At 47.0% G+C, this 14,792-nt stretch overlaps 1 protein-coding gene across 6 annotated transcripts in view; it reads left to right on the plus strand.

Annotated features, from left to right (window-relative positions):
- The window catches only part of MBP (myelin basic protein), a 104,498-nt gene that overhangs the window by 34,902 nt on the left and 54,804 nt on the right, over nucleotides 1–14,792 (plus strand). For 4 of the 6 annotated variants that reach the window (XM_070361786.1, XM_070361787.1, XM_070361788.1 and 1 more), the window contains exon 3: nucleotides 8,889–8,976. In XM_070361786.1, the coding sequence (XP_070217887.1) occupies nucleotides 8,889–8,976 (88 nt within the window). Of the gene's footprint in view, nucleotides 1–81; nucleotides 216–302; nucleotides 545–8,888; nucleotides 8,977–14,792 lie in introns of those variants that run through there. The other 2 variants (XM_070361790.1, XM_014482819.2) reach the window with 2 other exon arrangements.

The raw sequence follows: 14,792 nt of genomic DNA on the forward strand, positions 1-14,792 counted from the left end.
TTGCATTCCGAAAATAGATGTTAGAATGTCCAGTTACATAACAGGCCTCGATAGACAGTTTTACTGTGACACTCGTGAAGATTTATGTTGCTCTGACTTCTGAAAGTCAGTGATGAAATAAAGTCCTGAGCTCCTTTCTTCGCGTGGCTTATTTACAGAACACTGCAATCGTAATTATGCTACTAAATGGTCTTCCAGAGACGGTGGCTTTAAAAGTAAGTAGTACAAGGATCATTTCCTAATCCAAGATAATAGGGCCCGCAAGCGCCTCAGACGTGCAGTGCTGAATTCCTTTCAGTGATGCTGGTGTTTCACTTAAACTGCCTGCAAACTAAGCATTTACGCTTTCTAAAATATCTCTATTGAGATGTGATGCACATGCCGTACAATTCACCTGTATAATCTGTACAATTCAGTGATTTTTTTAGTTTAGTCGTAGATGCATGGGACTCTCACAGCAGTTGATTTTAGAACCTGTTCATCACCTCAGAAAAGAATTGTACTCTTCAGATGTCACATCCCCCCAGCCTCCTGGCCTCTAGCCGTAAGTGATCGCTGCTTCTAGATTTCTGTACTCTGGACACTCTGTCTGAATGTCTGAATGTAACCATTTAATACGTGGTCTTTTCTCTCTGGCTCCTTTCAGGTAGTATGACATTTTCAATGGTCGTCCATATTGGAGCCTGTGTCATTGTTTTTAAGGTCAAATAATATCTTTTGTATGGATATTTCACATTTTGTGTACCCGTTCATCCATTGATGGACAGTTGGGTTGTTTCCACGTTTTTGGCTACTATAAATAACAACCACTAAAAACAAAAACTCACAGACAAGTTTTAGTGTGGACATAGGTTTTCTTTTTTCTCATATAGCGTCTTAACTTTTAAAAATCCTAGATTTTTCATATACTCATATTATCAAAAATTCTTCTTATGTTTTCCAGACAAATCTAGAAAAGGGGCCTTGGATTTGAAGTCTCATCCCATTGAGAGTCGTAATTCTTTTCCTCTGGAGTCCACAGTATTGAGTAGGAAGCATTTTTGTGCCTTTAGTCATAAATCTATTCCAGTTAATCACTCTAGCCATCCCCCACCCCCACCCCCCAGCCCCAGGCCACCATAATGTGCTTTCAGTCCCTATGGATTTGTCTATTCTGGACATGTCTTATGTATGTAATCATACAACACGTGTGTGTGTGTGTGTCTCACGTCTTTCACTGACAATGTTTTCAAGGCTCATCCGTGTTGTAGCACGTGTCAGTACGTCATCCCTTTTTATTACTGAATAATATTCCACTGTAGGAAAATGGCATGTTTTACTTATCCATTCATTGGTTGGTGGACATTTGGGTTGTTCCCACCTGTTGGGATTGTGAATCGTGATGCTGTGAACGTGTGTGTGTGTGTGTTTGCCTGGATATATGTTTTCATTTGTCCTGGGTGTATACAGAGGACGCACGTGCTGAGTCAAATAAGTAACTCTGCTTCTGAGGGGCCAGCCGACTCTCCCACAGCAGCTGCACCATTTTATTACCCAAGTAAGCAGTTTTCATTTTTCTTCCCATTCTTTACTTTGATCCGTAAGCTTTCAGTGTTTTGCTGGTATCTTCTGTTACTTGTCCAAATCCAGCCAAGAGCAAGAATAAGACTATGATCCTTGTTTATTTTAAGAAATAAACCAAAAATGCTGAGTAATAAGTGCAGAGTAATCAGAAGTATTTTATATACGTCTTAATAGTTTACAAACAATATACACTTACACATCCATACTCACAGGCACACACACACTCAGACACACACATGTATACAAACACACACATTATTTTTTCTGGTGCTTGTACTTTAGTACTTTAATGGTTTCAAACAACGTTTATCACCAGACTTAAGTAACAGGAACATATATATGGTGGTGGTTTAGTCGCCAAGTCTAACTCTTTGCACCTCATGGACTGTAGCCCGCCAGGCTCCTCTGTTCATGGGATTCTCCAGGCAAGAACGCTGGAGTGGGTGGCCATTTCCTTCTGCAAGGGATCTTCCCAACCCAGGGATCAAACCCCAGTCTCCTGCATTGCAGGTGGATCCTTTACTGACTGAGCCCCCAGGGAAGCCAGAAGGAACACACAGACTTTCTCACCCACAGAAAACACCTGTAGATGCGATCCCCCACCCCACCACACTCGGTCCCTGAAGCGCCCACACCACCCTGGCTGACTGGTCGTCGGCCGGATGGTTTCCTCGCTTCCCTTGCCCTCTCTGCTGGCAGCTGAGGTCTCTGCGAAGTGACTGAGAGCAGACAATGGGAACTGAAGCTAAACACTTACACAGCCAGCCCTACAGGGCCTCAATTTATTCTGAGTGTGAAAGGAATGATTTGCTTCTTGAAACAGAGAGAGAGAGAGTTTCCCTTAGAGAGTCTTCAATTTTCCTTGAAAACACAGTGTTTCTGGAGCCTGGGCCTGCCTGGCTAGCGCCCTGGCCTCCGCCCCAGGTGCCCGCCCAACCCTCTCCGCAGGTCGCAGCTCCACAGGCTCCTCTCTCTACCAGCAGAGCACCTTCCTGGGAGGATCCTAGGCTGGGGGTGTCCTGGGTGACCCCCAGGGTCACCCAAAGGTGATCCTGGGCCTGGGTATCTTGGGTGATCCTGGCCAGGTGATCCTGGCCCAGTAGCCAAGCCCACACTGACTCCTGGGAGTCACGGGCAGCTCAGGGGTGTCAGAGGGTGACCACCCTGGAGAGGGGTGACATTCCAGCTCCGGGGATGTGAGTCAGCCCCTCAGGATTCCCACCAGGGACGCTCTGCCTTCTTTGACCCTGGAGCTGCGTCCACCCTCTGCTTGAGGCCCTGGCTCGATATCCAGGGAGAAAGAGTGGGAAGAAGGCTCATGTCAGAAAGCGCGTGTGAGATCAGTGACCCCAGCGGAAGACAGTGTGCAAAGATGCTCCCTTGTTGCCATCACTCTTTCTGTCTCTGGGAATTATCACCCCAATGTTATAGGAAGTCTTCTCTACCTTTCCTCTGATGGAACAAGAATATTTTAAAAAGTCCTCAGTTCACAGGAATTTCCTAATCACACAGCTAGAAACCTCTGCATTATGATGTTCCTTCCACACTTGAGCAAATGAAGTAGAGAGAACTTCAATTGTTTTCCAAAGTTACCCATCTTGGGGGTGAGGGGGCTGGATTCAGGTACAAGAAATGGTCCTCAGAGACCCGGTTCTTAGCTTTTGTGCAAATCATGATTTGGTACAATCAAGACCCGACTCATTGGAAAAGACCCTGATGCTGGGAAAGACAAGGTAATAGGAGAAGGGGGTGGTGGAGGGCGAGATGGTTGGATGGCATCACTGACTCAATGGTCATGAATTTGAGCAAGCTCTGGGAGATAGTGGAGGACAGAGGAGCCGGGCGTGCTGCAGTCTATGAGGTCAGAAGGAGTCAGACACGACTTAGTGACCAAACAATAAAAACAACACCCCTTCCATGATGACTAAGGTCAAAGATGTGTGTGGCACCCTGATATTTCTCTGATGAGGGTTATAATGCTGGATGGTGACTGGTACCCAGAGCTCTGTGGGTCCAACCAGGCTGTGTTCTGTCAGGCAAGCCTGAGAGGCTGAAACGTGGACGTGGAGTGTGGTGAATGTGCTGCTGCTGAACCTGTAATGAAATCTCTGCCGGCTTTCTTCTTTCTGTTTAAGATGGTGACATCAGTCAAGCCTAAGATACGGAGGCAGCATCATGGGGGCGGGGGAGTGACCAGTGAAACTTACCTTGCTCAACATCCGAGGAACTGAGTGTGGTGGATCACGCCATACGTTTTTCCTAGGGTATCTCAGAAAAAGTAAGCGTGATGCTCACTCAGCAAGCTGGCTCACCCCACCCAGGACCAGTTTAAATGGGGCTGATCTGATAGGGACTGGCTGGATGGTTCTCTGGTTTTCTTTTTGAGTTTTGTCTACAACATGGGAGCTCCCCACGGAGGCCCATGACTTCACATTCCTCACATTCTCAGCTCCTGCGACGAGATCCTCATGGGAATTGATGAGTGAATGAGAAGAGAATTGAGGAAATAAAACCAGATAAGACTTCCCCTGAATCTAAACCCATGATGCCCACTCAAGTGTCATGGCAGTTCAGGAAATGTCTTTTTTTAAGGTACTTCACACTTCTCAAAACCAGTTCTCACTTCTTTTTTTTTTTTTTAAGCAATCTATACTGGACCATGTCTCCAAGTCTAACATTTACCTGGTTTTGCAGTTTAGAATGTCACTTTTTAAATGTCTCAACACCTTTCCTCTCCTGATATGTGTTTTCTAGTTTGAATCAGAACTTTTGTAAACTTTTTAACTTTTAAAAAATGTGCCTGTAGTGGGGTTTTTTTACCCCTCCCCCAGAGCTTTCTTGTTATTTGTCAGAAGTTTCTATAATGATCAGCAACTTATCCTCTGGGTCATTCCTCCTAAAATTGCCACCCTGAGACTATCAGTCTTATAAAAAGGCTGGACTGACAAAAGGCAGCTTTTCCTCCATAATTGCATGTGTGTGTCAGTAGCTGTACCAAGTAGAAGAAAATCTCTAAAAATGACAGCGATGCACTGAAAGGATGGGGTCTGCTGCCAGGGAATTGGACACGATGTTGGCAGGCACAGCAAACTGCTTCCGTTACGACGAACATTGTGCCAAGACTGCTGAATAATGAATCTCCTTGATGATTATGGGAGTTTTGCTTGTATTTTCCCCTAAAATTCACAGGGGAAAGTAAGTGCATTCTTACACTGTTAGACTGATGGAAGGGAAAACCGCCACAAATATTACAAGGAGTCCTAACAGCTTGACACACACTCAGAGATTTACAGTCATGGACACAATTTAGGAATCAGGACGCACTGGGACAAGGACACTTGGGGTCTCCGTGTCCTGGGCCTGACCCTCTTATAGGTTGAGCCCTTTATCACATTTTATAACTTACAGGAAGCTCTTCTTTATCATGAAAATTTCATCCCATTTGAGGCACATCGCCTTTATTTTCTTTGTGTCATGCATGGACATTTCACTTATTGAAAATGTGTTCTTTATAGGGATGTTTTTTATACTCACGAATAGCAGCAGTATCAGGTCTCAGAAACAAGTTCTTTTCTTTGGACAGAAATTAGTCAGTAAATTTCCCAGGGCAGCATGTACTTTCCACACACCCTCGTGCTCCATGGTGTGGGGGAGAGATGTTTACTCAAGTAGAGGGTTGGTAGGAGAAGGGAGAAGGTGGGGGCGGAGGGGGAGGTGCCTCCCTGGTCCTGCCTGTATCACCGCCGGCACCGGGGGCTGCACCTGTGGGCGCTCTGATGGAAGGGCGCCCTGTTACCACAGCCCAGAGGCTTCGTGAGGCATGGTGTGAGACACGAAGCATCTCTTCAGCACGATGCCACTCCAGCCTCACCCATGGATGTGAGGAAGCTGTGTGACCATATCATAAGCCTCTATTCACTGAAAGCACAGTAATTTGCCTGAAATATCAAGCTTTTCCTCTGAACCATCCTCCCTGACCCTCAGCACTGTTTTACTGAGTTTTACCGAGAAGGAAAACACTGTCCATTCTAGTTAGAAGACATCATTGATTTTGCAGGAGCATCCTGATTTTAAAACGTGGGGAAAAATATCCACAACGATTTATAGTAACAGCTAAATTGTATTGAATTAACCACTTCTCCAATAAAGCTTATTATTTTGTAGTTAGTGAAGGATATGATATTGCTGGGTTTCCCAGATGGCGCTAGTGGTAAAGAACCCACCAGCCAATGCAGGAGAGATTCGAGTTCCAACCCTGGGTGGGGAAGATATCCTGGAGGAGAAATGGCAACCCACCCCAGTATTCTTGCCCAGAGGATCCCATGGACAGAGGAGCCTGGCGGGCTACCGTCCATAGGGTCACAAAGGGGTGGCCATGACTGAGATGACTTAGCACAGCACACACCTGGTATTGGTACCAGCATAGAAGGGACACGTGAAACCAGCACAGGTAACAAGAATTTATAGCTGATGAAAGAATCTATCACAAAATTCTTTCTGTTCCAGGTTTTACTCTCTTCTAAAAATAAATAGGTAGATATGAAAAAATGCATACTACGTTACCTTTGGCTCCCTCTGCTAAAACAGAACTTAGCCATTTAAAGCTAGTCTTCAGTTCAGTTCAGTCACTCAGTCGTGTCCAACTCTTTGTGACCCCATGGATTGCTGCACGCTAGGCTTCCCTGTCCATCACCAACTCCCAGAGCTTGCTCAAACTCATGTCCATCGAGTCAGTGATGTCATCCAACCATCTCATCCTCTGTCGTTGTCCCCTTGTCCTCCTGCCCTCAAGCTACTCTTAAAAAGCATAAAATTGAAGTTTTCTCTCCAGCACTTGTGGGGGACCAGGCACTGTGCTGGGTTTGGGGCTAGAAAGATTTATCAGGCAAGGCCCCATCCTCAAACAGTTTACAGTGTTGGTGGGGAGACAGGGATGGGGCATATTGGTCTACAGTAGAGACCAGCTCAGCTCTACAGGATGGGGGGAGGGGGGACACAAGAATGGGACTGGAGGCAGGGAAGCCACTGACGTTGGGTGGAGCTCCGTGAGGGCCTGAACCCCCAGGTCAGGCGGAAGGGATGATCTGAAAGATAGCAATGTGAAGTGTGCATGGAGCCCAGAGAGTGAAGCAGCAGGGAGGGGAGCTCAGCGAGGCCGGCTGCCCATGGTCTGGCCAGAAGCCAAGTTAGGCACTGTCTTTAAAAGATTACAGTTTGACTCATTCAGCCTCCAGAAATGTGTCTTGTGCAACGTTGAGCAAGCAAGCAAGGATTAAGGCAGCGTCAGTCATAACAGGTCACAGGGTCACGGGCAGGAGCCTGGTCACCTGGGGAGAGTGACGCTGTGATGCGGGGCTGGGTCCCCGCTGACCAGGACAGCGTGTCCTCAGGGACGCCCTCTCCAGGACTCCCGGTTCAGTGACAGAGCAAGAAGCAGAGCCATATCCAGAGTGTGGCAGCATTTACATAAACACAAAAAGGAGGAGGAAGGGAGTGAACTTGGGCAATGGCTGCAATGAGCCCAGGCTGTTTTGAGGAAGACAGAGGCTAGAAGCTCACCCGCAGGCAGGGTGGCAGCTGGGTGGTGCCCAGGGAGCCTACCCATCTCCCCGTGACCTTTTCAGTGCCTTTTGAATTTGATGTCAAGCACAGGCATTTCATAGGAAAATAATTAAATACCATAACATTGATTTAAAATAGGAACTGAACCACATCTATTTTGTGCACTTAAATTTTTAAATTCAAAAAGCACCCTGGAAAAAAAAATTGACATAAACAAGAAAAAAGACAAGGATCCCCACATCCAAAAAAGAGCACAATGGTCTCCATAAAAGAGCAGAGGGAGTGGGGGAAGGGAGGGAAGAAACTCCAACTCTGAGGGTGCAGGTTCCCAGAGGAGACAGGATGGAGACCCAGCCAGTCCAGCCCCTCCCCTCAGAGGTCCAGGTGGGTCGAGGACATTAGTATCAGTCATGCACCCTAGAAGGGGCTCTCCCCCAGGGCTGCTGCTGTTATCCAGTCGTTCAGTCATGTCTAACTCTTTGCAACCCCATGGACTTCAGCACGCTAGGTCTCCCTGTCCATCACCAACTCCCGGAGTTTACCCAAACCCATGTCCATTGAGTCAGTGATGCCATCCAACCATCTCATCCTATGTTGTTCCCTTCTCCTCCTGCCTTCAATCTTTCCCAGCATCAGGGTCTTTTCTAATGAGTCAGTTCTTCACATCAGTTGGCCAAAGTATTGGAGCTTTAGCTTCAGCATCAGTCCTTCCAATGAATATTCAGGACTGATCTCCTTTAGGACAGACTGGTTGGATCTCCTTGCAGTCCAAGGAAATCTCAAGAGTCTTCTCCAACATCACAGTTCAAAAGCATCAATTCTTTGGCACTCAGCTTTCTTTATAGTCCAACTCTCACATCCATACATGTCTATTGGAAAAACCACAGCTTTGACTAGACAGACCTTTGTTGGCAAAGTAATGTCTCTGCTTTTTAATATGCTGCCTAGGTTGGTCATAACTGTTCTTCCAAGGAGTAAGCGTCTTTTAATTTCATGGCTGCAGTCATCATCTGCAGTGATTTTGGAGCCCCCAAAAATAAAGTCTGTCACTGTTTCCATTGTTTCCCCATATATTTGCCATGAAGTGATGGGACCAGATGCCATGATCCTCGTTTTCTGAATGTTGAGTTTTAAGCCAGCCTATTCACTCTCCTCTTTCACTTTCATCAAGAGGTGCTTTAGTTCCTCTTCACTTTCTTCCGTTAGAGTGGTATCATGTGCATATTTAAGGTTCTCGATATCTCTCCCAGCAATCTTGATTCCAGCTTGTGACTCATCCAGCCCAGCCTTTCTCATGATGTGCTCTGCATGTAAGTTAAACCTTGATGTACTCCTTTCCCAGTTTTGAACCAGTCAGTAGCTCCACGTCCTGTTCTCTCCCAGGGCTACCACTGGGAGAAAGTTAGAACCCAAGGGAATCAGTTTTGGTATCAATTCCATCCCATGCTTTCAGCTCACAGTCCAAAACAGGGACCAAGTAGCCACATTCCTGAGATACATGGGATGATGTCTAGCATGTTTAATGTAATCATTTCAGTGTCTTCTGTATGGAAATACATCCTCCGGATGCTTGCTTGCTCAGGCAGAGAAAACAAAGCAGAATTCCACATCCTGTACAGAAATCCACACCCTGAACTGAAATTCCACCTCAGACCTTGAGGATGGATGTGAGAATTTGTTAATCAGCTCCAAAATGTGTCAGGAGGAAAACATATTAGACTATTTTAAGAGTTTATGTTGTGTTTTTTTTTTCCACCCCCCAGGACAGTGAAACTAACAGAGGAGAACATGAAAAGAAGAGAAACACTCGTGACCTTTCCCGGGAGATCTCAGAAGACAGTGATGTGTTTGGTACGTAACGTGAAAATGAGAAGATGTGATTTCCTATGGTGATCCTGGGAAAACACATTCTCATTGGGAGAAGGTGTAACTTTTTAATTACATGAGTGAACTGTGAGTCCGTTCTCATTGTTAGAAGAGCAGGCTGTGCAGAAACCTAGAGGCTAAGTTCCCTCCACCCGCCTCCTGAGAACACCCTTGCATCCTCCGCCCCCATATGAGACTGCCCTGGCCACCTGCAGTACCCGTCTCCATCTTGCTTGTGCTCTTGGTTGGGTTTCTCGTGCTGTTTTGTGCCCACAGACACCAGAAATCTCCCAGGGTTCCCCTTGCTACACGGTGTTTCTCCGATCATTTATTTGATCAGTTGGGTGTGGACATTAGAAGTGGTAACAGTGCACATAAGAAATATCTAATGAGGAAGGGCAGTGGTCCCAGGGCCTGGACACGCTGGTGTTTATTTAACTACCGACAGTGACTCAGGAGGTGTTGGGAAATATGTTTTCTGTAAAAGTTTACTTACTCGTCGCCCTAGAGACGGAGGTTGCCTCTCACCCCAGGAGTGAACGGGCGTGTTCCCACCGATTTCTGTACGTTCACTCTTGGGTCCCCTCCGCCACTTGATGGTGGCCCTGGTGGCTCGCCCAGGGCCACAGGCCTAGCTGGGACTTGAGCAGACCTGCCCTAAGTGTCGCTCCTTGCTCCACGTGTTTGTATTCCTAGAGGCCGGCTCCTGGTAGCTCGCTTATCAAAACGGAGGGCTGTTCTCTGGCTGCTAAGACACACCTTAGCCTCTGTCAGCCCTGCCTGCAGGTCTGACGGTCACAGAACGAGGCCTCCCCACAGGGTCTGGCTGGGTCTCTGCTTATTTCCAAAAAAGAGTCTCTTCACACTTCACTTATCAGGCAGGAAAATCCACCCCAATTTTTTGTTTTTGTTTTTTTTTAATTTTGTTCCCAATTTATCTGCTGTTTTTATTTTTTTAATGTATTTTATTTTATTTTTTAACTTTACAATATTGTATTGGTTTTGCCATATATCAACATGAATCTGCCACAGGTATACACATGTTCCCCGTCCTGAACCCTTCTCCCTCCTCCCTCCCCATACCATCCCTCTGGGTCGTCCCAGTGCACCAGCCCCAAGCATCCAGTGTCGTGCATCGAACCTGGACTGGCGACTCGTTTCATATATGATATTATACATATTTCAATGCCATTCTCCCAAATCATCCCACCCTCTCCCTCTTCCACAGAGTCCAAAAGACTGTTCTATACATCAGTGTCTCTTTTGCTGTCTCGTACACAGGGTTATTGTTACCATCTTTCTAAATACTGTTTTTAAAAAATCCTTTCCTTTTCTATAATCTCATCCTTGTTGAGCGGTACACAAGAAGGATGGAACTAGACAGACTACCACTGCCCACTTTCTCAGTATCTTAAGCCTCCATAAAAATCAACCCAAAGGCCCAGAGATGAAGCCCTGAGGATTAGTGTAGTGGAGTCAAGATAGGCAGGCGGGATAGGAGCCATTGCTGTGTGCTGATTTCCTTGCAGGTTTTCTTGGGGCCTGAACAGCCCGGCGCCTCTTGGTGGTGGGGTTTACACTCCATGGAGGCAGAGGAAAGGGGAGAGAGGGCAGCCTGCCTGGAGAGCAGCCTGCGTGCCTTAGGGTCTAGAGCGGGGCACAGTCTGTGAGTCTGTACAGAGCCTCTGAGTGTCAGTGACTTAAACACTAAAGCTGCCTGTAATCCTCTAGATTAAAAGGTGTCTTTAGTCTTCTATTCCAACTGCATATGTGTATAAACACATAAAAGAAGGTGACAAAACAAAAATGTCCAATTTTAGGTTCTACATACAAAGAAGAGCAGGCTTTTAGAGTTGTTTTGGCTAAGCTCACTTATTTTTAAAGTAAGCATCATCTTTATCATTATTCTGCAGGTTAATTGCTTTTAGGATTATTCCTAACAACATCAGCCTTCTCTTTTGCTATCAGCATGCCCACACACAGTTTTATTGATATATACATGTGTATAATATCTGTATGACATGAAAAAAATCTATTATGAGCCTTTTCCTTAAGTTACAAATGTGGTATAATTCCTGAAGTACTTTGAAAGGAAGCCCTCTTTAACCTTCTCAGATCCATCTGCAATTTGGAGAGTTTTTTATTATCTAGAGTTGAATGTGAAAACCAATGAAAGTGCAAACATCCCAGTCCAAAGCTAGATTTGCTTTTTACTGGGAAGAGTCGTGCCATCAGCCAGCTTCTGCCTGTCTTGTCGACTGTGCGCTCCCGGTGCCTTGAACAGTAAGACCAGCTCAAATACCTGCTGGTCTGAGGTTCTGTTCACAGCCAGGCTTTCAGCCCATCGGGGTGACTGGGGAGCAGTGCCCTGCTTGTCAGCCTCAGGGCAAGAGCTGCTGTCACCGCTGAGTCACAGCAGGGGGGAAGTGTGGCCGCAGATGGGGTGGCCCGGGACGGGGCCCCTCCCAGGCCCCCCTGCCTGGTGCTCTGCTCTCCTGAGTCACGCAGATGTGGGCCCTGTGGGGCTGTCAGATGTCTGCTTTTGAACTTCATATAATCTCCCGAGCCTAATGCCTTCCTGGGGGCCAAAGACACCCAGTCTAAAGTGAAGACGGGGAAAGAGGCTGAAATAATCTTGGCTATCAGTCTTGACTATCTACTCTTGAGGGATGTATATATGAATTCTTGTCAAATTCTGAAGTGTATACAAATGTCACTCCAACGAAATCAGCAACTGGGTCTTTCCCTGACCAGACAGAAACTCCCTAAACACAAGAAGAAACTCTGCTCCCATGATGGTCCATGAGCCACGAGTCACCAGCAGCCACTTAACCATGCTCCTCAGGCTCCTGGACATCATTTTGTCCACGTGTCAGAGAACTCAGGGATGGGTGAGAGGTGCGGGGAGGCCATCAGCTTTTTCCTAACCCAAGTCTGCGGAATGCCTGTCCTCAGGGTCCCAGCGGAGGTCAAGACAGCTCTGTGAGAGTCCTACTTAGAGGCCCGACGGACAGTTTAGAGGCTCTGACCGGCACTGACCCCGCACATGTGCTGAGTGCCAGGCTCACATGCCTGAAGCCATGAGTTGCACAACTCAAACCAGAGGGACTTCCTCCATCTCTGGGGAGCACCTGCAGACTTTATTGGGCTCAGGCATGTCGGACTCTGCAACCCCATGGACTGTAGCCCGCCAGGCTCCTCTGTCCATGGGATTCTCCAGGCAAAAATACTGGAGGGGTTGCCACGCCCTCTCCAGGGGATCTTCCCGACCCAGGGATCGAACCTGGGTCTCCTGCATTTACCACTGTGCCACCTGGGAAGCCCCAGACTTACTTAGCAGTTATATTTACTTTTTCATTTCCTGGGAAATTTTTACTGAATGATTTAGATCTAAGTTAGTAACTCATTGGCACGCTCTTGGAAATCTTTCTGTAATTTGTCTTTGGGCCACAGGTGGAAACACTTGGGACTGTTTTGCCTGGTCACTCAAAGAGGAAGAAACAGTTTAGGACTCAGTCACACCCTATGAGAACCATGAGCTGCCTGGGTTTTGGGGAACCAGGGTGTTCTGTGGTGGGACAGTTACTGGGCTTTTTTTGAACCTCACACCCACACACTCGGCACAAACTAGCCTTGTGGTTGGAAATCCAGGCAGGAAGGAAGGTAGACACTCACCCCAACCCCTCCCCCAGAGCTCACTAGTCAGGGGACTAAAGCAGGGCAGGTGGTTCAGCCAATGCGGGCAGAAGACTCAGGTCTCCCTGACAATGCCCAGAGGACAGAAGTCTCCAAGAGAGGGCAGCCCTGCTCTTTCCAGAGCTACCGTGGTCCCTTCCAGACATGCCGCTCATCTCCGAAGTCAGAGCAGACGGAGTCCTGTCACCCTGGATGGACGCTAGTGCAGCTCACAGGGTCACGGGATCCTGAGAACGTGGCCGCACCACGTTAGGTCAGATAATGGACGTAGAATTGTCCAGGTTCAATGTCCAGGGGGAAAGTACTCACATTAGAAACATTTGAGTATATGTATATAAGTATAGGGACTTCCCTGGTAGCTCAGCTGGCAAAGAATCACCTGCAATGCAGGAGACAGAGGTTTGTTCCCTGGGTCAGGAAGATCTTCTGGAGGGGGACATGACAACCCACTCCAGTACTCTTGCCTGGAGAATCCCATGGACAGAGGAACCTGGCGGGCTACAGTCCATGGGGTCACAAAGAGTCGGTCATGACTAAGCGACTAAGCACAGCACAGCACATATAAGTATAAAGTTATAAAGCATATAAAGTATGTATTACTAATAAATATATTTTTTAAGTGGCATGCATGCATACTAAGTTGCTTCAGTTGTGTCCAGCTCTCTGTGACCCCATGAACTATAGCCCACCAGCCTCCTCTGTCCATGGGATTCTCCAGGCAAGAATACTGAAGTGGATTGTCCTCCTCCAGGGGATCTTCCTGACCCAGGGATTGAACCCACATCTCTCACGTCTCCTGCACTGGCAGGCGGGTTCTTTATCACTATTTTAAGTGGGTAGAAGAATATATACATACATATGTGTGTATATATATATATATATGCATATATATGTGTTTTTATTTTACAAGGCCAGAGTTAATTTACTCTGAGAAAACACACAAAGAAATGAAACATTAAAAAAAAAACCAGGTGCAGATGAAGTAAGACCCCATGTACATTTGCTGACTGTGCAGCAGTTGCTGCAGTTGAATTTGACATTTAACCTGGAGCTTCCCAGCTGCCTGATGGAAGTGAGACCTTATCAGCTTCTCCATGAACAGGGCAGGTGGCATCGACTCCCCCTCCCCACCTTTTAGCGTGTGGTCTGGGGCAATGTCCGTCCTCATCTGTCTGTGTGTCGGCCTCCTCGCCAGCACGTGGAGGTGACAACAGAACCACCGTGAGTGACTATCGAGCGGACACCTGGGGGCTTGCAGGCGCCCCACCCCCGTCTGCCGCAGTGACAGCTGCTGTTTTCAGACAGACGTCTGCGTGTGCTCCTCGAAGGAAGCAGAGCTGTAGTTAGCACACTGCGCGGGTGTTTTCCTGTTTAAATTGTTATCACAGGCGATCACGTGGCAGTCAGTGACCTCAAGGTATTTTTACGGCGTGTTGGTGATTTGTTTCATATGCAAATAGTGATCAACTGGATAATGAGTTTCCTTGAGGCTCGAGGTGCCCTTGGTGCCAGAGCCCACGGCAAGTGGAAACAGACTCCCAACTGGATGGGGAGGACCTGTGAGCTCTGTGTGGCCTGAGATAACGCCCGGCCAAGTTTGGAAGGTACTCTGCCACAGACAGATATTGCCCTGAGAATCTTCATGTAGCATTAAAAAGAAAAAAAAAGTTGCTTTTTTTTTTTTAATTTCCAAGAACCTTCCACAAGGAAATCTTTTTGAGATGCTATTTAAGTGATATTTAATATGCTATGATGATCAGATTGAGTTACAAAATCCATAAGCAGCAGTCATTACTGATCTAAAATTCTATCTCAGTTCAGTAACAGCCGAAGATGAGGGAGCCACTCTGTCCTGCCTGGCAGACGCAGCTCAGGGCATCCCAGATAGAATCCAAGTCCTTCAGAAACGATCACTGCACAACCTCTTCCCCGGAATATTTGAGGGCAGCCTTAATGAGCTGCTGATTATGAACCAGCTGCTGCCTGAAGCAGACAAGCGATAGAATCAGTATCCTGTGAGTGCAGCTCCTGGGTGGATAAAAACCATGGAGTAAAAGTCACAAGTGGAGAACTTGAAGGGATGTTAGAAATCATCCTGTCCATCC

This window comes from Bos mutus, chromosome 24 (genome assembly GCF_027580195.1).
Source record: "Bos mutus isolate GX-2022 chromosome 24, NWIPB_WYAK_1.1, whole genome shotgun sequence".
Lineage (NCBI taxonomy): Eukaryota > Metazoa > Chordata > Mammalia > Artiodactyla > Bovidae > Bos > Bos mutus.